Source organism: Alligator sinensis, unplaced genomic scaffold (assembly GCF_000455745.1).
Source record: "Alligator sinensis unplaced genomic scaffold, ASM45574v1 scaffold47_1, whole genome shotgun sequence".
NCBI lineage: Eukaryota > Metazoa > Chordata > Crocodylia > Alligatoridae > Alligator > Alligator sinensis.
The window spans coordinates 869,843-894,390 of record NW_005842629.1 but is presented as its reverse complement, the minus strand read 5'-3'; the positions used below and the strand labels follow the sequence as shown (position 1 = coordinate 894,390).

General features: G+C 45.4%; 1 protein-coding gene across 7 annotated transcripts in view; it reads right to left on the bottom strand.

The window, feature by feature from the left end:
• Positions 1-24,548, bottom strand: part of SYNE3 (spectrin repeat containing nuclear envelope family member 3) — a 99,679-nt gene that overhangs the window by 54,429 nt on the left and 20,702 nt on the right. For 3 of the 7 annotated variants that reach the window (XM_025215195.1, XM_025215196.1, XM_025215197.1), the window contains exons 1-2: positions 15,719-15,839; positions 1,357-1,514 (exon numbers count right to left, since the gene is read on the bottom strand). In XM_025215195.1, the coding sequence (XP_025070980.1) occupies positions 1,357-1,500 (144 nt within the window). In that variant the 5' untranslated portion in view covers positions 1,501-1,514; positions 15,719-15,839. Of the gene's footprint in view, positions 1-1,356; positions 1,893-15,718; positions 15,840-24,548 lie in introns of those variants that run through there. The other 4 variants (XM_025215193.1, XM_025215199.1, XM_025215194.1 and 1 more) reach the window with 4 other exon arrangements.

The window sequence follows — 24,548 nt, the reverse complement described above, 5'->3', positions numbered from 1 at the left end:
CAGCCCTGCTCGGCTGCCTCCCACCCCCGGCGTGATCACGCGCAGAGTTGGAGAAGCAGCCCTGCTTGGCTGCCCCCTGCCCGCAGCGTGATCACGCGTGGGGGTCGGGGAAGCAGCCCGGCTGGGTGATCTAGTGCTGGGGATGGAAAGTCAGCCCAGCTGGTCTGACTCACCATCCCCAGCGAAACTCGAAACAGTGGCGAAACAGCCTTTCTGTTTTGACAGTATGAAACAGAACAGCTGTTTCGACTCGAAATGAAATTTGAGACAAAACACTGTTCCCTCAAACCATCGAAACTCAAGGCGAAACAGAACGGTGCTGTTTCGCACAGCCCTAATATATATATATTTCCCAGCCCCCCCCCACAAAAAAAAAGAAAGAAAAAAGTTTGTACTATAGGTACTCTTCCTTAGCTTGCTCCTGCTGCCGTAGGGCTGAGGGCAAGTGAAACTCGGGGGCATCTGAACCCTAAGCCTCCAGGCTTGGGCCTCCGTGTAGGATGCCTGCCAAATGATTTGGAAACATCTGAAGCCCCAGGTGGGGGTGGAGGATGTTTGCCAATAATAGGGCCACTTACGGTTCTTGATTGACTCACGGTTTGGAATTGGTTTGGCTGATTTGGCTTGAAACATGAAAAAATTTCATTAAAAAAAAAGGTTTGTAGATTAGGTACAAAAGTGATGCTTAAAGGAATGTTTATGCAGTACCTGTTCTAAAATCTGCAACAGTTTAAAAAAAGGCAAAATATATAAATTCTGGATGAATTAAATTATTGTTTACTCAAATTTGCCCCTTACTAGTATGTGCTCAGGAAGAGCAGGGTGCAACAGTAAGGGGCTACAGGGGGGAAAAACTGGAGAGAGGGCAGAGGGCAAGGAGGTCACCTGACTCCCCCCAAATTTATGTTTCCCGCTGTAGCAGCAGAAAGAAAACAAATTCAAGGCAAAACTCCTATAATTAGATTCTATAACTGAAAAAGTATAACAAATTTATAAATTTTCCATATATTGAATCTAATTATCGGGGGATCATCTTATATTCAGGGTCATCTTATATTTGAGTAAATATGGTATATATGAAAAGACTGGAAACTTCTAATCTAACAGTAAGTTATATCCAATTTCCCCCTTCTTTATGCAGCAGTAAATGGCTTGCATGAGAAGATCTGGAAAGAATGCTGATATGAGCTGTTCCAAATGGGAATGATGCAACAGCCTTTGGGGCTATTTTTGGCCCCTATTGGTCCCACTTTGATAGTGCCCTAACAGCAACCTCTCCATCAACTCTGCCAGTCACTGTGACAACAGTGCTGCTCGTGACTATACCCAGACTAGGAATCTCAAGTCTTTCCTTACCTCAGTTTCCTTCAGTCTGGCTTCTAGAGCAGACCGAGGTCCCTTGGTGTTGTCATTAATCTGCAATTTCTCCTGGATGGCCTTCATCCAAGCTTCTGCATTCTCCACACTACTGTCAAATTCATCCTGTGGCGGCTGAGTCATTGCATTTGAAGAAACTGAAAGTATAAGAAATGAAGAATTAGAAAACAAACAGTTTTCCTCTCAAGAAAGTGACTTACGATCTTAGGGAGCGTGGAAGAAAGATCATAAGTTATTAGCTTCTTTGGGCATATCCCCACGAGCATGTCTGTGCATCTCCTGCTGGACAAATAGCAGCAGAACATATTTGTGCCACTGCTATTTGTCCCCAGGTATGCCCTTGCATGTGCACTCTGGCATGAGGCACATTGCCCCACGTGGGGTAAGAGAGGCTGGGCAGCCGCCTTACCTGGGAGCCTGGGGCCCTCCCAGGGCAGCACCAGTGCCAGTCTGGCCGCTCAGAGCCTGGCTGGAAACCAGAGCCGGCCAGGCTCCAGTTTCTGACGGCACGTGCTGCTGCTGTGTGCAACCACTGTTTTTTTTTTAGCAGCAGGGTTTTTTTGGGCACCAGATCTCCCAGTGTCAAAACCCCACTGCTGCACTGCAAATTAGTAACACGGTGAACGCGTGCATGTGTACCACGTGCAGTTTGCAGCACCACAAACTGCATACACGCGCGCTCATAGGCATACGCCCTTTTTGATTAATAGCATCAAGCCACTCACTACATAATAGTCCTTAATTGCTAAGTAAGATTCAACAGAGTATGAAAGAAAAGCTTTAGTTTAAAGCTTCTAAAATGAGAAAATATGCGGGAAAATATAGGTGGAGAGCTCTGTCAAGCTCCATGATTTGGGTTGATACTGCATTTAATTTGAAACCCTTTAAATTAGGCTAATTTGTTGTTTAGGAGATATTGGCTGCCTTAGGTGCTAACATTATCTGCATTTTTACAGAAAATGTATAATACAGACATTGGGAATGCAGTCTCCCTCATTGCATCTCTCCTTAGGCCTGTTTAGGACTTGGTGCTATAAGGTAGTGACCACTCAAGCACATGCTCAACTTGCAAACATGTGGCTAGTCCCTGCTAAGGCTGCCCTGAATGCTCAGAGCCTTGCACTTAATCCACTTCCTTGCTTGCTTCTAAAGAAGTCACCTGTCAGAGCTCTTGTGGGGGTGATTTTATGATTTGGACACCACTTCTGCTGAGACCCAAACCATTTATCATTCTTTTCTTATCTTTTAACTCATCCCACCCTAACTAGCCCCCTCTCCTCCCCACTCAGACGCACACATAAATTATGGAAATAATCTGAAGTTAGCTCCCATCTCATTTTTACCAGGCTTATATATTGCATTTCTTCCCCCATTAGGTGTCTATCCTATCTGTCTACTACTCTGTTTGTACAGTGCCTGTCACAACAGGGGCCCATTCTTGGCTGGTTGTCAGGCACTACCATAATAAACGTGACTAATAATAATGATGAAAGACTCTATGAGTCAGTGAGCCAAAGTCAACAGGAGCCCATTGACGTCAATTGGTTTTGAATCAGACCCTTCACCTACTGCCATTCTTGGTAGCCATTCATCCAGTTTCTCTCTATTTAAATGTCATTATTATTTGTTATCTACAACTGAATTATTATTTTTAATATGAGCTACAGATCAACACCAGAGTCTGATTTTGCTACTCTTACCCTGCAGGAGTAGTACTTTTCTCATGTAGAAAGGTGCAACTCAACCTATTGAAGGGGAGGCAGAGTTTGGGCAAAGTTGAATTGCAGCTCTGTAGTTATATCTATTCAGAGGGGGAAAGTGACTTGTTCTTGCTGAGCCACACAGAAAACTTTTCTGTCTCCTGATGATGTTTCTCTCAGTGGCATGGGCAAAATGCCCACATTCTCACAAACTTCCCCCTATAATTCCCAACTTCCCTTCCTGCCTTCACATTCTAGATTAAATTGGGGAAATGCATCTAAACTCATACAGAACTAATACCTGGCAATACGGGAATTTAAACCTGCCGTTCCTCAGGATTCAGCAAGTCATGGAGCCACTGGATCCCACCCAGTACAGCATGAGAGAACAGCCTACATGCCCACAGTTCATGTCACTCCCACTACGGCTGTGCAAAGCTTTGGCAGCCAATTTAATTCGGAGGAGATTCAGCCTGATTCTGCAGTTGAATCTGAATTGAATTGGAAGACCCATTAAAAGGTCCAAATCGATTCAGAAGCCTCTGAATCAATTCAGAGAGATTTGGTGCTGATTTGGAGAGTCAGACATAAACTATACAGGCAGCAGTCCTTGACGACGCTGGACAAGCATTTGGGTTGGGGGCGGGGGGCAGATCAACGCCCCCACAGTGAGGGAGGGATTGGGGCTGGGACAAGCTGCCCAGCCGGGGTGGGGAGGCACAGGACTCAGGGAGGGGGGCTGCACCTCCAGTCCAGGACCTGCACTTCTGGTGGCTCCCATGTCTGGGAGGGCATGGGAGCAGGCGTATGCCCCCGGATCTGTGTGGGGTGGGCTGGGCCGGGCTGCACTCTGGGAGGCTAGCCCCAGCCGCCCGCAGGACGGGTGGAGCCAGGGCTGTGCTCTGGGCAGCTGGTCCCAGCCTCAGTCTGGAGTGCAGCCCTGGCTCTGTCCACCCTGCAGAGTGCAGCCCAGCAGGGGTTTGCTGCCCAGAGCACAGCCCTGGCTCTGCCCACCCCACAGAGAGCAGTGGAGCAGAGGCTATGGGGGTGCTGCAGCCACCCTAAAATTCCCCGTAGCCCCTGCCGCCGGCCCTGCCCCAATCTGGGTGCATGTGCCCACCCCCATGCCCTGCCACTGCTCGCCCAGCTGGAGTGGGGTGGGGTGAAGCTGTGGCTTGTCAGGGAGGCACAGGGAGGTTGGAGTGGCTTCCGCCGCTGCGTGCCGCTTGGCCAAGGCCTCAGTGGCACCATTCTGCGCCTCCCCACCCCAGCTGGACAAGCAGCAGGAGGGCATAGCCCCCACTCCCAGTGCCTTCAACTGCCCAGCCAGAGTGCAGCCTGGCCAAGCCCACCCCACGCAGATCCATGGGCACATGTCACTCCTGTGCCCTCCCAGACTGGCGGTGAGAGCTGCTGGAGGAGCCACCACAGGAGCAGCTCCTGGACCAGCCATGTGCAGCGACGTGCAGTGGCAGAAGCCCCCCTCCTGGGTTGGGCAGCTTGTCCCAGCCCCAGCCCCAATCCTCCCTTGCTGTGGGGGCATTGACCTGCCCCCCGACAACGCCGCAGCTGTGTCCAGTGTTGTCGAGGACTGCTGCTGTATAGTCTATGGCTGAATCTCTGAATCGGGGCTGGATCTCTGGATCTAAATTGGCCGAATCAAATTGGGACAGTGATTCAAATCACCAAATCGCTGTCCCTCCAAATCAGCCGAATCCGAATCCAAAGCAAATACTTGCTGCTTCACACCGGCCTAACTCCCACATAGCTGAGCAGAGACAGTGATGAATGGGCATTGCTTTGGCTCCATTCCTGATGCACAGGCCAGTATCACTGCACTTAAGTAGAGCAGAGAAATAATCTGTTAGTGGCATAGATCAAAAGGAACAAGACTGAGAACTGTGACTCCCTGAGATGCCTCTTACATCAAGCAAGTTGCAAATGCACAAAGCACCTAGCTTAAGGAATGCAACATGATTCACTGGCACAGAATCACCCTCTCTGACCCTGATTCTGTAACTGAGAGACATAAATGTCTATGGTAACTATGGCTGATCTGTTGGATGGACTTTTCTGAAGAGTGACATTCATTTTGTCTACAAGGTTTCTGTTCTTAGGCACAGCCCTATCAGTTAAAGCTGGCATCAGGTCTCCAGTCTTTAGGCCAGAAGGCACCTTTACAATAATCTAGTTCAGTGTTTCACAATCCACCTCCATAAGGGTTGTGACCCATCTATTAAGGAAGACAATGCGGGAGGGGGTAGTGAGATAGCAAAATGCATTATGATTTAAGGCAGAGGAATAGCTGTTGATCTTACTTCTGATCTGACTGTACTTTTGACCTCCTGTATTTACAAGTCTTTGCAAATGACCTAAAGGCCAGACTAAGTGATTTTGGGGTTCATATTTACCATAAATTAAAATATATAAAGCCTTCCTAGTAAGTCACTAACTGAAGGACTGAGTAACATTTCTGGTGATTCAGCATTTAATAAACACACACACAACAGGGTGTGTTGATTCAATACACTCAGATTTTAAGCCATGTCCTCAACACACCCAAGTGGTGAAAGTACTAATTACTGCAATTATAATATGTCTTATTAGAAGTCAGAATTTTATTTTTAATTAAAAATAAAATTTCTTCATTGGTCCAAGAAAACAAAACCGTCTCCTCTGGTGCTATAATGATATGGTGCAGTGCTCAGGCAGAAGCTTTTGTCCCAAAATCAACTGTAAAATGCCATGGCCTTGTGTAAACAAGAGGAAATGACTGAGGGAAACATGCTCTTGTGGCAGAGGTGCTAGACTGGGACTCCAGTGATCTGGGTCCAATCCCCAGCTCTGCCATACATTGCCTGTGCCACTTTGGGTTAATCAGTTAACCCCTCAGTGTCTCCACTTCTCATCTGTACAATGGGTGTACAAATGCCCCCTGTTGCCCACGCTTTATCTAAACTGTAAGCACCTTGGAGCTTATTTTACAGAAGCCCTCATCTCAGCTCCGGGCCTGTCTATACAGCTGTAGTGATAGGTCCTGGTACTGGGGGAGGGGGGGAACGGGAAAGTTTGAGCACACCCTGCCCTCCCAAGCTGCAGACATGCTCTAGACCAGCGACCCTTAAACCTCAATCTTCAGTGCACCTGAGCCCAGACCAGCTTCACTGGCAAACTTCTAGGTCTACAATGTGCCTAGGGACTTGGATGGGCAGTGTGTTCAATGCTGCCCTCCCCCTGCCTGAAGTGCTGCACCAGTATAGACAAGTCCTAAGCGTTAAGTGTTTACTACTTATCAGCGGTAACGTGTGTTTACTGATAACAATATGGGTCCTACCCCTTTTCTGTCAAGCAATCATTTAACCACACTCTCACACATGCATTCTCTCTCTCTCTTTCTCTCTCATGTATTTTTACTAAAGGAACAGAGTAGACCTCATCATAGCTGTAGTGACGGTGCAAATCAGAGACTGAATTTGCAGTGCCAGTGCTGGCAGTAGTAACTATGCTGGAGGAAGGATTCACCCTAGGAAGGGAACAATACCGCTATCACCTTCCCTTGTAGGTTCTGCTGCTGAAGGGCACAGGCCATGGCTCTGTATAGCCTACTGAGGCAGAAGAGACAGAGTCAGCACATTTCCCAGGGAACCCAATACCAGACGCATAGGAGCTGTGGTAGCAGGGTTCAGGCCCTGCACGGAAGTAAAGTTTGTGGATGGATTGGTCGGCTAGCCCTCCCCACCCCAGCTAATCTTTCTGTAGTGAGGAGGCCCAGTAACACTGGTCCCAAGTACAATAAAATGTGGAACTGTTTACATACATACTCCTTAACAGACAGGGTTCACTTAGAGTCTGGGTGTGCACTTGTCAGTGGGAATGCTGGAAGGGTTGTGTGGGATGAATTTTACCTACCTAGCAAGCCTCTAGGAAAGGAAGCATGTAGTCCTTGATTACACAAAACTCCTGTGACAGAACCAGCAATGAACTGATTCTCAAGGTATGGTCCAATTGAGCAAATTAGGGTTGGAGAATCAAACCTAGGACTTGTAGAAATATTTTAGAGAACTCTGACAGCAATGATGGATGGCAAGGGGCACTACTGAATACATGTCCTTTGGGATGCCCAAAACAACTAGAGACAACCCAGAGCCAGATTTGTGGGCTTCAGTGAGGATTAAGACACTGTTAATCTAGTCATATTACTCTGCACAGTTCAGTCTGAAATGTGAGCCAAATGGCTTTAGCCTCCTATTGATCCTCAGGGACTCAATGGCTTCCTTTGGTCTATATGTAAACCCCATTGCCTATTTTGATAGATAAAACTTTCTCCCTGGGGATAACATGCAGGATTTCTGAGAAAGAGTTTCCATCTGTGTTGTAAATAAACCACTCAGAGTCAAGGAGTCTGAGACAGGTTTGCTTGATTCAGTGCCAACACACTAATGATAAGCACTACCTAACATGGGCCTCTGCACAACATAAGCCCCATCCCACTCACACCTGAGCCTCTTAGGGTCCCGCTATATGTGCAGAGAAAGGCACAATGGAATCTAATGTGTAATGCACACAATCAAACCACCTGCCATGCCACACGTGCATGGCAGGAGGCGTGATCGTGGGGTTGTGCATTAGATCCCATAGTGCCTTATCACTGGTGCAAAAGGAGTCTGTGATCATGATCCCAGGCTCCTCTTTCATTGGTTCTTGTGGCTGCAAGCCCCACAACTGACAGGGCTTGCAGCAGGAGCAGTGCTCCCCGTGTTGCCCCCACTGCAAGCCTCACAGTTGAGGAAGTACACGGCAAGGGGCAGTGCCAGGTATGCTGCCGACACTCGGAGCCTTGTCTGCTCTGAGGCTGGCAGCGGGTGCAACCCTGTGGCTGGGAACCCTCATTTGATGGGGCTTCCAGTCACAGGCCAGCATCTGGCCACACATTCAATTAATGGCGTTATTAGAACAAGCTACAAAATTATTCTACATTTTTGGTGGAATAACTTTGTAGCTCACTGCTTATTTTACCATGCCACTAATTGGTTAAAAGTGTAGCTGGGTCACAGCTTAAGGCATACCTGGTTAATCACACCTTAAGTGTAACATGTAGAGGGGGCCCTAAAGGTAGTTTCCTATGTATTCATTTTAAATATCCCAATCACAAACAGCAACTACAGTTCAGAAACCAGTGCAGAATTTCCAAAAACTAAACTAGTTAACAACTTTCAATTAGTTTTTAGGCAGCCTATGCAGACTCATCCTGCTGCATTCACCCTCAGCTGTAGCTCTGGTGATTTCATTTGAGGCTAGACAGTTATTTTTCATCAGGTTGACAAGTACAAAATCATGCTCTGAATTGTGCTCCCTTGCACTTCAGCCAAATGCACTAGAGCATTTCTGGCTGGCGGGCCAGATGGGCAGTGCCCAGGCCATCTGCACGCCAGATCTAGCTGGTGGTGCCAATCTGGCACAGGGCGGTCATGGCAGGGCCCCATCCAGCAGCTGGAGGGGGGCATAGGGAATCCCAGCTCTAACCTGGCCCCACAGGGGAGGGAGAAGGGAAGGAGTGGGTATGGCCCAGTGCCACAGGCCCAGCCCCAACCCAGCCCCCTGGGGCGAGACGGTATGGCCCAGCCCCAACCTAGCCCTGTGGGGAGGAGGTGGTATGACCCAGCCCTATGGGGAAAAGGGGGTATAGGTGTAGCCCAGCCCTACAGGGAGAAGTGGGGCTTGACCTGACTCCTTACAAGGGTGGAGAAGGGTGCTTGAGCCAGCCCCAAACTGGCCTCATGTGGGAAAGGGAGTGTGGCCTATTCCATCCAGCCCATGGGGAGGGGCATGGCCTGACTTCACCCAGCTGCAGGAGTGGGGGGAAGGGGTCATGAACTGGCCCCAACCTGTTGCACAGGGCTTGGGGTTTGGAAATTTGGCACTGGGGGAGAGCACTCATATTTATTGCCACTGCACCCACGCTGTCAAATTTCCTAATCAATGGGAAGCCCCACAGGCCAGATACCTATGGCTCTGCAGGCCGGAGGTTGAGCATCCCTGCACTAGAGCACATGTCTGCAGCCATCGAATCTTTCCCAGGTTTGATTTCAAGAACCAGGTCATACATCTGCAGCTGAAAAAAAAATCTCAGTATTTATGGTCGGGGAGAGGAGTGTTTGTCAGAGCCCTTTTGGAAGTAAGGGGATTTTGGGCACTATCAGTTAACATGGTCCTGCCATAAATGAATACATCAACATTTTATCCTCAAAGACTCATATCAAGAGATCCTTTTCTTTCTGAAACACTGCACTTTTGCTAGTGCCTGTGGTTCATATGCCACTGGCCTCCTGCTCTAACCACCCTATTGTAAGCAAACTGCACCAATACCTTCATCGGGAGCTTAGTTCCTGGGTGCTGTCTGTCATAGTGCCTGTGGAACAACACCTCATGAAGATTTATATCCCTTTCCCAACTACTGGTTCTAATGTGCACACACCCAAGCTTCTTAACGAGTAGAAATTCTCATACTCTGCTTAAGAGAAGAGTTTTTTCTGCACTGTTTTCTTTACACTGCTGGGACACTAGTGGAACCAATGGAAAAGCAATGGATGGATTGGTGCAAAGAAAAACAATGCTTCCTAGAAGATTACTTCTGCCTTTGTTTTCCACATTTCAGCTTGAGTATATAAGCTCTTGACTATGTCAGTTTGGCCCTTTATCCTTCATGTCCCTCTGCCTTTTGATAGCTCCCCTTTACTAACATGCATTATTTATTTTTCTCTGCAAAGGCCTTAGGGCATATGGATAAAGAGCTCTAAGGGAAAAGTAAGCTACTGGTGATGAAGAGAATACAAACTCAGGTCTCAGTCTACATCTAGTTTTTGTCATATGGTGGATAAAGTTCCTTTGCATTTAAGTCCTCCCTCATGAGTCTTGCTGAAGTCAGAGAGATGCTGCAAGGGGGTGAACACACACACTGTTAAGCCACTGCTCTGTTTTCTTGTACAGACTTTGTGTAGGAATGCTTCTTATGCCTTTCATTTTCCAGTTGTGTTATGTACTTAAGATAAGCTCTTACTATGTCAGCTTGGCTTTCAGCCTTTACATTCCTCTTTGCTGGCTCAGAATGCTTTCTGTTCAAATCTAAGTGAATGTATTGTTCAAACATATACAGAGGTTTAGAGGCTTCCCTGCTGTGCCTGGGAAAAGCATCCCATTTGAGATTTGCTAAGGTGACTTTTTAAGCCTTTGCCATAAACATAAAGCCTACTTTTATTCTAATCACTGTCTAATCTGGGAAGCTGTTCAAATCTGTTGTTGCTTTAACACCATTCCAATGAATATAAATTAAATCATGCTCTGTTTGCAAAGCACACTGATACTGGCGAAGAACTTAACAGTGTGTGGTAGGCATGTCAGTAGCAGCCCAGCTTGCCGGCTTGAAAGGCCTTTGAGCCATTGGTGGAGCATTTCCACCAATCAGGTGGTGCTTAGGGAGTGAGTGGCTGTCCCATCCCTATCTAAGACAAAGTCAGGAGCCTGGACCTGGGTGAGGACTATACTTCTCCTCCTCCCCGATTGGTACCTTTGCAATCCGCGGGTGGAGCCTCTGGAGGCTATAAAAGCATGCCCGGCACACAGCTGTGAGGGATGGGGAAGAGGGAAGATGGGCTAAAGAGCTGGGGAGAGCTGCCCAGCGAGGTGAATGTAGCGGCCCCAGAAGAGCCCGAAGACTCCTTCCCGTTGCCAGATGGGGAGTGGCTGTCTCTCAGCCCTTCCACTGAGAAGTGAGGAGCAGTGCACAGCCCAGTGTATAGGCTTGGACCCTAGGAGCTGTAAGAAATGGCTCGGGCCTCCAGCCAGTCAGTGCACGGGCAGTGCACGGGATGGACCCTGGGAGCCGTATAAGGTGGCTCGGGTCTCTAATCCCTGGCATGAGGCCAGGCAGAGTTGGTGCAGGTGGCGCTGCATAGCGGGTTCAAGTGGGACCAGGATCCTGAGAGCTGCATGGGGCAGCTTGGGTCCAAGCCAGTCGGTGCAGGGCAGTGCACAAGCCGAAATCCTGGAGCCCCATGAGGGGGCTTGTGTTGCCAGCCCTGGCATGAGGCCAGGAAGGTGCGGTGCAGGCAGTGCTGCATGGAGCAGTCCAGGAGCAGACCGAGGCCCTGGGACCCACATGGGGCGGCTCGGGTCTACGCGTTCCCCCCCCCCCAAGGCATTTAAAGAGGAAGCCTTGCATGGGGGGGCCCCGGTTGGAACCGAGACCCTGGAACCCTACAAGGAAAAGGAATAAAACCCTTGGGTGCACACACCCCATGGTGCACAGGGCCACCGGAGGCAGAGACAGCTGGAGCCTCAGCAAAAGAGGCAGCAAATCACCGGAGGAGACAAGGACCCTCCAGTGAGTCCCCGGGGTTGCAAGTTACCAGGGAAAAGGACTCCCACAGGGGAGGGGGAATTCACCTGGGTCAGAGAGTCTGACCATTGGAGGGGAAACCCAAAGAAATAGGGCTGTCCGAGTTTGGAGGTTTTGCTTTCGGGCATGCATTTTGGCTGGGCTGGGGGAAAGCTTGAAGGGCATCAGGGAAGCTTCTTCCTCCCCTCGTGGCCATAGGAGGCAGCCAAGACCCAGGAGAGCCTGGGCCTTGGGGTTCTTTAAAGAGCTAAGTTATATTTTAAGGCTTTGTGCCTTATATGTTGTATGTTTATATCTTATGTTTATAAGTTGATAAAACTTAAGATTGTTTGAAATATACCGAAACCTTTAATCTGATTCTGCTGGGCTAAGTATTTGTTGGAGTGTATATATTTGTATTTGATGTTTAAGTAAATTGGGATCTTAATAGAGTTAAGGTTGTATAATATCTGTTGAAACTCAGGCTGGGATCATATCTTGAAGGGTGGTATAAGATTAGATAGATATAACCCACAGTTTAACTTATTATGTGTATATATATATAGTGGGTACATTTATATGTGCAAATTTGTAGTGTAATAGAGTTTTGAGCATATATTCCTTGTTGGGGCCCTTCCCTGCCATTTACCTGTTTGTCAGTACTTACCTGTTATTTATCTGTATTAGATCAAATTGTTTATCTAGGTATTATTTAATATCATTTAAGGTGATGCAATCTTTTAACCTCTATTAGTAGGGTATAGTGTTATGTAACAATTGTATATTTGTGTATATATGTTTATCAATATCACATTTTTTACATCTTGTATATATTAATACGTTTGTATGTAGTTAAGTAATAAAGTATCCTGGCTTGGTTTTCTACAGGGGAAGAAGGGAAGCTGTGTACAGCCAGCAGTTTTCCCCCACAGCACACCTGTCCTGCTAACATTTCTCTTCAATTGGAGAAGGAAGTACACAACCAGGTACACCCGGGTTACAAGTGTATAAATGAAGAAAACAGAAGAGGAACTGCTCATAAGAAATCTTGGTGTCACGGGCAAAGCAGTGAACAAAGACCAGTTTTATTCCTTAATGCAGTTGCCCTTTGTGGGACAGTAAAGGCAAAAGAGAGAAGAATATTTGATAGTGTTAAGTCTAATTGAATCACAACAGATCCTGAAATACATCATGGGGTAACCCGCCCCCCCTCCCAAATAATTATGGTTTATTTAAACAAGTGGAAAATGTTAGACATAAGCTGACACTGAAACCTTTTAGCTGATTTTGTCCCCATTACTCCAGTCCTCCTACTTTCTCCCTATGGTCCTCCCCACTCCTCTCCTTCTCTGCAACCCTCTCTCTCAAAATATTGTGTCATATAAATAAATAGGGACCCAAGTGAGAAGTAGCCAAGGTTCTACTTATAAAATATTGACCCAGATGCTGAGTGGTGGCCAAGTTGAGCTTGGCAGGCCTCAGAACAAGAAATACAAAGATAGTTTGAACATACATGTGTACCTTCACAGTCCTGGAACTGTCTGACTGCCAGGCCAATCCCATACATAAAGGTGAGTAGCCAGGTGGCTGTTATATGTTACGTTGGCTGTGCACGGCCCCGGAGAACTGTTGTGACAGCCAGGGGTGATGCGTAGGGGGTGCACGCAGGTGCATGTGCACCCCCTGCATTTGGCAGTGCACCCCCTGCAAAAAGAGGCGCCGCCGACACTGTTGGGCCTGCGGGTGGTTGCCGACCTGTGGCTAGCGCTCGCCTCCCCCCACCCCCTCCGCTAATGACAGTGCCAGCGGCGTCTGCGGGAGCTCCCCACTCACCGCTGCTGGGCTCCCAACACCGCAGTAGTGCCCACCTCAGCTGCCGGGGGATACACCGTTCATGGTGACAGCAAAGGATCACTGGGATGTAGGGAACCCAGGCCATTTTTCCCTGGTCAGCCCCCTGCACAGTGGGTGGGATTGTGCTAGTGTAGTAGCACCCCCACAATCTCCTTTTCCAGGGATTCTATAACCAGCTGTCAGGCTTGGTGTCAGAGCACTGCAGACCCTCTTCTACACACCAGAGGATCTGGCCCACAATCTGCACTGCTGAGTTCTCCAAACTGCTCAGAGAATATTTTACATGCATCCAATGTAACTATTTTCCAAACATATAATATAAACCACCCTAGGGTACTGTGAGGCTTAATGAGTTAATGTCTGTAAAGCACTGCTGAGCTCCTTCAAAGTAATTCTGTAAGTGCAATATACTGTTGGTAGCATTACCCCATTATTCTTCAACATTGCTCAATCCACATTTTCCCCCGCTAAAAAGCCATTCTATTTTTTTAACTTCTTCATGTTCTCACAACCACTCCCTTTCTTAAGCATACTTTTAAACCAAATGTTTACAGTGAACAGGCTTCTAAATGGTTTCAATATGTCTTGGATTCCTATACTCATGTACCACTTGACTAACTTCCAGAATCGAGTTCTTAGACAAATAAAAGAGCAGGGGAAAATGCTCCAGGAAATTCAAATCATTCACCATTAGGGACAGTATTTTCCAATTACTGAAATACCTCAAGCTTTTCATAACCTTTTTCATTTGGAAGAGATCAGGGTTCCGGGTTTGTCCGTGAAAAATATTAAAAAAAACACTGGACTGTGTCAAATTTTATACAAATACACGAGGAAAGAAGCAACTGCGGTTCTGGGAATTGTTTGGTTCTAGGGTCCCGAGGTAATTTAATAACTTTTCAGCTGGCCTGGATATTGTAAAGAAAATTTTGAGTAGGAGCAGAGCAGGGAGTTCTGAATGAGCTGCTTCATCTTATTTCAGGGGGTCAGCCTGGAGATGAAATTAGCAGATTGCACTGGACAAACAATACATTAACCTCCAAGCTTTTCAAGGTGGATCATCTCTGGCGCACTGCCACAGCCCCCAGTCATGCTACTATTAAAACATGCATCTTGAGATAGTGGATTGGGTGATTTTAGTGGGATCTGCACCCACTGCTATATTTGGTTCAGTGTGAATAGGTGCCAAAACCCTTGAGATTATGGCAGAAATTAAACTGTACCTACTGTCTATAATCTGCATCTTAAGTGTTGTTTGGAGTTAATCCTAATACTTTGTCTGTATTCCATGGCAGTTTTTCCAATGTTATTTGTGGCAAGGTTTGTAACCCTCCAGGACTATTGGCTCATATTAATGGACACAAAGAATATACACTGGGTGCTGTGGATGTTTCTGTTCTACTTGAAATTGATGACCACAATCAAGTGTTTGTCCGGCAGATTATGTGCTATATAACTTTCATCTGCAGTGCTACCATTTATTTTCCTGTCCGGATGAATACTCACTCTTATAAAAAGCCTATAACTGCTTTAACAAGGCTGATTACCATTGTGTGACCACTGCTTAATTGGCACCGATCATGTATCATTGAACATCAGAATGAAAACTGTTTGTTGGATCTGTCCTGGACCAGACCAACTCCTAATGAATTTAATTCCATCCAATATCTATTGTTAGATCTGTTTAGATCTCTAGTGGGAATGAATGTAAATGTAATATCTTTTCTCTTTCTAAAAACTTATTTTTATGCACTTGTAATTCCCAGCTCTAAGCAGCAATTTCCTAACTGTAGTCTAGTACTATTTAATAATTCTCCTGCAAATGGAAGCTAATTTGAAAAATGATCAGAGTTAAGTTCTGCAGCTACTTTCCTTTTCACGTTCGGGAGGGCAGCCAACAGATCTGACTGCAATGTTCTTAATGTAGACATTTCAAATCTTCTGAATTTCCAATTTTTCAAATTTAAAAAAGAGGGAGGGGATCACTTTTATTACAAATTTCCTCCATCATCTTGATTCTCCACAATTTATCTGGCTGTAATCCAGATTAGGAACATCCTGGGTTAAGTAACAGCACAACAATTTCTTTTTACAACCAGTGAATCATTGTACATTTTGTGCTCAGATGCTCTAGTGCGGGGTGCAGTTCAGTCTTTAATGTAGTTCTCCTCACAATACCCCTGTGACGACGGGCAGAACTTTCCATTGTCTTACAGAGGAGGAATTGAAGTTCAAGGAGGCTCTGTAATTGCCTAGTCATATGAAATCCACTACAGGGTAGGGAATTAAACACAGGTACTAAATTAGTGTCCTAATCACTAAATAATCCTTTCTCTAGTATGTTGGCAGGGATTTCTCAGACCCAGGTGTCTTTTATGGGCAGTCATAGGAGTGGATGTAGCTATTAACCTACCTGTAACCTTCAGACTGTGAACTTGGTACCCTGTCTGGTAAAATGGTCCCAGTTAGATATCCAGCTTCTGCTCAGCAACCTAAAATAAGAGTCCCACTGTAAGTGAACCAGAGGAAAACCACTGCAAGCTAACCACAAAATCATAGTCCCTGGTGGCTGTGATTTATGGAGTTAATTAAATCCTACCTATCCTTCACTACTAGGTGGCATTTAAGGAATTGATACATTGACCAATAAAGCGCTATAATATCTGAATCTTGGCTAGAGCTGGATGAATGATTCATACTAAAACAGTTGATAAATTTTGGCTCTTCTGCTGGTTGCAAATTATGTGAAAATAATGACAATTCTCTCAAGCAGACTAGTTACTCAAAATTATTTGCCAAATATATTCTGCAAGTTAATCTTGCTATGTAGTTTGTTCCCAGGTAGTTCATTGGGATTTTCAGTATTCCAGTTGTGCTGGTTAGTTTTGATTGGACATAAAAGGTTGTATGGCAATGGGTCTAGTCCAGGCTTGTCCCATATACGGCCCACAGGCCGCCATGCAGCCCTCCAAGCTGTTTTCTGAGGCCCGAGGTGCTGCAACGGGAAACGAAAATAAACACTGTACTTTCATTTTGGGGGGGTGATATGATACTGCTTCCTGAGAGGTCTTTGAATATGGCTTGCCAGCCCACTGGTAATAAGAAGTTCATGATCTGGCCCCACATTCAAAAAGGTTGGATACCCCTGGTCTAGTTCCTAACTGGCGGGCAGTAATTCTTTTAGGAGCCAAAGTCATGAACCAGGACTCTCCTGTGGTAGGTACTGTTGAACAGAACAACTTATACAGCACCCAAAAATGAACCTATATACTTTACAGAACAAAAAAGAGACACCCCTCCATACTCTAAAAAGTTTCTAGCTCAAATATAAGAAAAGATTCAACAAGTGAAAACAGCAAGCTAAAATGTGGGTAGGCATGGCAAAAAAGACCAAAGGACAGAATAAGGGGCTTTAAAGGTTATAAAAACACTTACACTGGCATGCACCCATCTCAATGGCCATTTATATACATGCTCCAGGAGTGAGGGGAAGTGCTTTAATTAAAGTGGCTCCAAGAGCCGCTCTAATTAAAGCACCCAGAACGCCATGTGCATCAGTGTCCCCGTGCTGAAAAATGTCAGCAGGGGCGCTTTGGTTGAATGAGCTTTACTTAAAGTGCCCCCACCGCCATTTTTCAGTGCGGAGATGCTGATACACATGACGCTGGAGTCTGCTGGAGCGCAGTAATTACCACGCTCCAGCAGACTTGATTAATCGCTACCACACTCCAACGCACTGTAATTACAGGATGTCAGAGCAGCCTCGCTGCATGTGTATAGGTGCCCCATAATTCTAATATTCTCCCCATATCATCTTGCTCACTTGCAGCCATAAGTACTCATACAAAGGATTGAAAGAGACATTCTTGGCCCTCAAGTTCAGTCCAAAGCTGAACTACAACATCATGGGGACTGGATGTTTTAGGATCTGGAAATGTGCCTGAAACTCCCAAGTTCACATGTCTGTGGATCTAAACTTTCCTGAAGCTTGAAAAAAACGTGGACCTGGGATTCTTGTTCACAACTGTCTTTTAGAGACATGAGGAAGGAGAGAAATAGCAACCTATGGCCTACTCCCCCCCGAGAAAAGACCTGCACTATCTACAGACCAAGCTGTAGCTCAAGGATTGGATTCTTAAGTCACCTCAAGACCTGTCAATGAGCTGTGGTAGAGACTATCCTCAAATCGAGGGACTGCCAAGACCTTTCTAACTGAATTGAGTAGGGTCATGTGCACCAAATGCTCTTTTGAGCTGGCTTTAAGGAACACACAGCATCTACATCTGAAGTCCAGGGCCTCTGTTGACCAACTTTTAATATATATAGAAATAAATTAATTTCTATGTGCTGAAAGAGCACAGAACTGGGAAGTTAGACCTGATTTTTAATAGCACCCCAACACCTGTTCCCCACTTTAAAATATTTAAAAGAATTATATAAGACACATTAGCCATGTCCAACAAACGTGGCCATGCGGCACCACGTACTGCACATTCAGCTGTTCTCCACGCTACAAGATAGTGGGGAGGGGGTGACTCTGGGAGATCCTGGGGTTAAAAAAAACAGTACAAAAAAAAAGCGGAGTAGCGCATGTAGGGGCAACACACACCGCTCAAAACCAGAGCCTGGCTGATCAGAACCACACTCCAGCTGCCAGTCAGGCTCCAAGCAGCAGGATCGCTGCTGCTACAGCACCAGGAGGCCCCCAGGGTCCTAAGTAAGGCTGCTGGACCCCAGCCTGCCCTACCCCACTCTGACTTGCTGTGCCCCTGAGGGTGCATGGCACAGGCATTCCCCAGGGATAAGTAGTGGTGGCACAAGGTGTGACACTCCTTCTTCTCCCTGGGGAAACAAATGTCCACGCTTGTGTGGACACGGCTATCAACTGCAAAAGACCTATTTTGGCCAATATTAAAAGAAAAAAACACAACCCCTCACCCCAACCGTATACATACTTCAGCATCAAACTGGACCCTGCAAAGATTTTCATTAGGTTTTCATTTTTTTAAAGGTTAAAAAGAAATTGAGATCTATTGGGATGGAAAGGGAAGTTAGCAAGTACTGCCTAATACAAAGAACTGCCCTTGATGCTTAAAATAACTGTGTGATCTCCATAGGATTAAAGCTCACAATCACAAATACTTTAATGTGCTTCTGTTTACACCACACAATGAAGAGTATTCAACTGCTCTGGGGGCTAAAATATTGGAAATGTCTCTGGAATTCATACTCCAGGGTAATTAAAATTGCATGTAGACAGTTAGCCATTCAGACATTATTCATAACAATATTTGCATTGCATTAATAATGCCAGAGCTCTATATTGCAAAATGGTATTGGTTTGTGTTCAAACGGACCCCAATTTCTGGGTAAGCTAAAACTTGTCCATATCCCAGGCACAATAAATTACTGAAGCTGAAAGCAACCTTAACCCCAAGCTCCTTTTTCAGAAACAGAATAAACCACTGCAAACCGTAAATTGCATCTAAATTAATTTTGGATGGTTGGCAACTTTTCTGGAATTGAGTAAAATAGGCTGCTTTCCTGTGACTCATTTTTGCCTTCACTTTAGGAGTTTCCGTATCTTAGTCACCCTCCCACTGTGCATATACGCCAAGTGCTGGGGATCAGTAAGTGAGCAAGCATCTGCTTTCAATTTGAAAGACCACTGCTATTAGCCATTAGTTAGCCGTTACTTTCAGTTCTGCAAAGTAACGGAATCCCAACAGCAAAAAGTTGTTTAACTCAATTCTCTTAGCCAATACTAACCTATCTGAGAACCCCTCTTTCTGTTTCAACTATTATTAAATACGGCTGTAAACTTCACAAGAGGTCTGATCCAGCTACCATTAAAGTTGCACTTAGTTTTGCCATTAATTTCAGTGGCTGCAGAATGGGTCCTAAATTTAGTGTGTCAGCAGCCCTTTTCCAATAGGTACCTATTTTAGGCTGGAACTGTGATTATAGATACCTGCTGCTGATGAATAGTGGTAGTAAAGCTAGCATTTATTCTTCCTATTTCCATTTAACTCAACTCTACTGGTGTTTTGGAAATATAATGATTTATGTATTATTAAGGCTGGAATTTTCAAAAGGTACCTACTGGAATTAGATGCTCAAATCAAATTGAATTTCAGTGGGTGCTTGGGGCCTAATTCCTTTAGTTCTCCTTGCAAATTCCAATTTAAATGCTAAGGAAGAGTTAGGTACTTTAAATCTTAACTGCAGTACATCACAGGTGATACTAAAGTTCTGAAAATTTACACCAGCTAAGGTTTTGTGTACTTACACACATTCAAAATCAATGAGGGCTGTTGAGTGATGGTATTAATGTCACATCATTCACAAGCCTCAAAGCTTTAAAAATAAGGGGAAGGAAGACAGGCAGATATCACAGATTTTGCATATCCACATAATAAATATTCATTCATAAATAAAAGGCAATACACATTTCATCACAACTATAATTCTGGTCCAAAAGGAATTATATTATTCTACCAGTATTCTCAGAGCACAGTATAAAAAGTCATTACTGGGAACCTATGTAACTCTTGTTTCTTCTTCAAAAGGTTTTTGAGTCAGGAAATGTTTGACAGAATTGCTATTACTCAAAACCTGGGGTGTTCCCCCCTGGCCATCCATTCATTGGCTGAACACCATAAACTGAGAAAGACTGACTTGAAAGATAGGTAAAACAAATGCCATCTGTCAAAAGGAAAATAAATGTGTCTGATATAGCATTACAGATAAGAACTAGAACAGAGCCCATTACAACTTCCTGCACAGGGCTCAGTGACAGTAATGCAAATGATGGTAAATGCAAATTATGTTCTATATTTGCAAGTATTATTATGATCCTTGCATTTCCTTTACCCTTTAACTTGATATATACACCAGTGGCCATGCATTTCATCGTATGCTTATGAAACCAATGGCAGCGCTGACCTGAGGAGCGATATATTCTGTGTTGTGGGAAAAGAGAAAGAGTTAAAATATTTCATTCAAGTTATGCATTTGTATCGCACTCCAAATCCTAGCATATCCACTCTAATCTAGAAAACTGTAGGTTTATCTGCCTTCATTACATGCATGCAATCATTAAGAGATGGATCATAGACAAACCCCTTTTATACAAAACTTCATCCCAAAGGGCTCAGTCCAAAAGGGGACCTGAATCTGAATGTCTTGTTTTAATTTGAAAAAGTACTCCCTTCTTCTTTGTTATGCTCACCTGGAATTATTATTATTAGGATATGCACACCTGACTAAGCTGAACTGCAGCGTTCTGGGTGACAAAATTCAGTGTGCTCATACCTACACCATGTAATTAGGACAGGGGTCAGCAACCTACAGCCTGCAAGCTGGACCTGGCCAACAGAGCCATTAAATCTGGCCCACGGAGTGAGGGGTTCAGTGGCATTCCAACGGTGGCAGGTTTCAGCAGCATTCTGGCAACAGAGGACTCCACCCGCCACACCACAGTTGGGTGGTAGGATGCTTTGCCCAGACCACAGCACGGAGAAACAGTAGCAGCCAGGTTCTACTGCCAGCCCACCTTGGCCTGAGCTAGGTCGTTCCCGCCTGCTGCTAAAAAATGTTGCCAACCGCTGGGTTAAGAGACTGACTGTCATGATAAGAATCAGTGTGCACCTGGCCACATCTACAGTTTGGCTTCTCCACCAGTGTCACCTGTCAGCTCATTAGCCTTGACCAGAGCAGAATGAATTCAGGAGGAACAAAGGTGATGCAGCAGATCAAAACCAATCTGCTGAATGGTGGGGTTTAAAAAAAAAGTACTTAGTCCTGCTGACAGGATTTATTTCTGTGCTAGCAAGATGCCATTGACAAGTCACAGCATGGCAAAGTTAGCCATATGAGGAAAGCTGAAGGAAGCTTAAGGAGATCCAGGGACAGCAGCAGGTCAGATGAGCTTTTGACCTCTGCTACCATTTTGGCTGCAGGTCTTCACATAAATGTGGTGCAGGGAGATATTACTCAGCTTTGGCATCTGGAGTAGAGGTCTGGACCCTAGAATCCCTTACACAACACTCATGGTTGCATGTAGCCGCACATCAACCAATCTAATACTGAACAATCATGTACAGATTGGAGCATGATATTTTCCTAGTATGGTACAGCATGGCCCCAGTGCAGTGTGAGGACAGCTGGTCCTAGGTGGATGCGACTCGACAACAGCTTAGAGTTGTAGGTCCTGGGTAGGTCCAAGCTCATGATAGAGTCAAGCTTGATCTTGCAAAGTCTAGATTAGTTGTTATTTCCTGCTAATGGATGCAGCTGCCATCTTTAACAACTCTGATACAGGTCTGCAATGCCTGGATTCCCAAATTGGAGGACGGGAGCCATGCATCCCCTGCTATGCAAGTACAGAAGGCAGAAACCACATGTGATGGACACATGCACAACTTTAAGCAACACATCACTGAGCTGACTACAGGCTTCCTCAGTGGCTTTAGAGTGTCAAGTGGTGTTCCACATTGCCTTACAAAAATTTCATCTAGGCTTTGAGGCATTTGAATTAATACCATGCGACTAAGATCAAACTACATAGCAGGGCTAAGGGAAATAACTTACAGCTGCCATAAATCCCAGTTTGGCCCAGATCATACTAGATGCTAAAAATCAGTCTCAGTAATTTCAGTTCCAAACGGTGCTTTGAGGTTACAGCACAACACATGGTGGTCTGTCACACGTGCACTTCTGTCAGCTGCTCAGCAACCTTCTCATCACAGCCCCGTGGCTGCCTCCTAACTGCAACTGCTTGCCCAGCTTCTGCTAGCTACCTCCCCTGCATTAATATTTTAATGACTTGCCTTACATAAATATTAGGCAGTAAATGTAGAAGAAGGACCTTATAAACACAGCAGCAAAATACTATTAAAAATATTAGACTGAAATTGGGAGATTCTGGCAGCAAATACAGACCTAATCCTATTCTGGACTCACCAATTGATCATACTGCCACTGGAGGACTTGTTTTAGGGGAAGCTGTTACATTCATTCAGCGCAGTAACTGAAATTAGGAAGTCTGAGTAAGAAATAAAAATAGTTTGTTCCTTTTTAGTCATGCAAGCAAGAGAAAGAATTTCCCCTGCTGTACCCACAAGACTGTGTGGACTGGTGACAGCAAGACACACTAGACATCAGCCTGACCAAAAGAAATAAATGCACACGACATGATGCCACTGTTTAAGAGGTGAATAAGATTTAAATAGCGGTAATCCCCAAGAAACAATCTAGCATTCAGGTCACCAGCAACCAAGGTTGTTAACTCCTGTGGGGATTAATATTTAAAATGATTATGTCTGACAGATATTTGCTGAACAGGCACTAGCCTGTAATGCTCTGCACTAAAACAGCAAGAAACAAAAGTGTATTTATGTACAAATTAGAGTTGAGGTTTCAGAGATTGGACATAAACGTAACCCACTTGCCTCCTTCTCTTACAAGTTACTTTCTCTTTCACTCACAGTTTCCTGGCAGGACATTTTCTCCCCTGTACTGATGAATAAAGGTCCTGACTGCTACAATATTTGGGGGCATTTTTACATGTGCTTTGGGAGGCGCTTTAATTAGCAAGTGCTTTTAATTAAAAGCATCCGAGCATCACGTGTCAGTGTTCCCCAAGCTGAAAAATGGTAGTGGGGTGCAAAGTGCCCTGCCGCCATTTTTAAGTGCAGGGACACTAATACATATGAGGCCAGAGTCTGCTGAAGCACGTTATTTCCATGCTTCAGCAGACTCAATGAACTGAGTCTGCTCCAAGGTGCTGGATTTCCAGCACGTCAGAGCTGTTCCCTGCACGTGTATAGGAGGCCTTGGATCCTGCTCTGTTACAACTGTGACACCTAAGAAACAGAGGGAAGAATTTAGCCAGTTTCTTGTCAACACAAAAACTTCTGGTGTTTTGCCAGGATCTCCCACATGGAGTCCACATGTTATGCATCTTATTTTTCCAGTGCTTAAACTAACTAAGGTCTTTTACCGGGAGTTAACTTATTGCATTTAATGTGTTGATGTTTCCAGGGTTTTCCCAACTAGTCCAGATTTCTTGGGCTGGTATTGCTAGTGGGCTTAGTGGCAAGTGAAGCGTGCTGGTCTGATTCACAGCCACCCTTTCATTTGCACTATCATCTATCTAGTTTGTTGATTCAGGTCTCAGTCACACCAATATGAATCCAGAACAAGTCCAATAAGTCTACAGAGTTGCCCTGGATTTGCACCAGTGCAATGAAAGCAGAACCTGGCCTAGGACATCTTAACTTCAATTATACTAGACAGGATATCCGGGGTCCTGGTACATGTATATAGGAAATAATTCTGGGATAGATGAAGCAAATGGGGTGATGGAGAAAAGGAAAAAAAAATAGGTCTGATTCTCCTCTGGAGCTATATTTATACTCATGGGTCCACAGGCAGAAACACGCTAGAGGATGCTCTGGCGACCCTGAAGGCATGTGGGGCCAGGGGAAGATCGTGTGAAATATTCTGGAGACAGTGACCCATAGTGGGCAGCTAGAGAGGGGGCTCCCTATGAGGAGAGGGAAGGGAGGTCCCTGGTTGAGGAAGCTAGCTGTGACCGAGGAGGAGTCTGACTCCGGGAGATCACAGGAATTGTTATTAGGGCTAGGCTGTAGTCTGAACATAGGGCAAGGATGTCAGTTTTGTTTTACCATGCTTTGTTGCCAAAGCACTTGGTCATTTTTTCTTTTTTATACCATTTGTTCTTCCATGTAATAAACCCTTCTGTTTTTCTGTTATTTTACTGAAGTACCAATGGTAACTCTTGGTTTCTGGCAAATTAATAACCTGGACATCCTTCTTCAGCAAATAATCTTACACAAATCTCTGGAAGCACTCCATTACCTCAAAGTTTTGTCACATATACCAAGGTATATGTATGTCATCTGATTTCAGTGAAGATGCTCCACCTACTTGAATGGAGAATATTGTTCAGTACATGTAAAAGACAGGTCTGGTGAAGAAGACAAAAGCAGCAAAGAAGACGTATCGAATTAAAACCCACCCGGCGGACAGGTGGAACAGAAACCGAGTACCAGCCTAGCTCCAAACAGGCTTTCCACAAGGGTAGCATAACTAGGGGTAGGCGACCAGGCATTATCCCCAAGCATTGACCTAGCGGGGGTGCCCCAGGTCCCCTCCTCTCTCTCATGCCATATCCCTGTCTCCCTGCTCCATGCCCTTTTGCTGCTTCCCCACCCCCC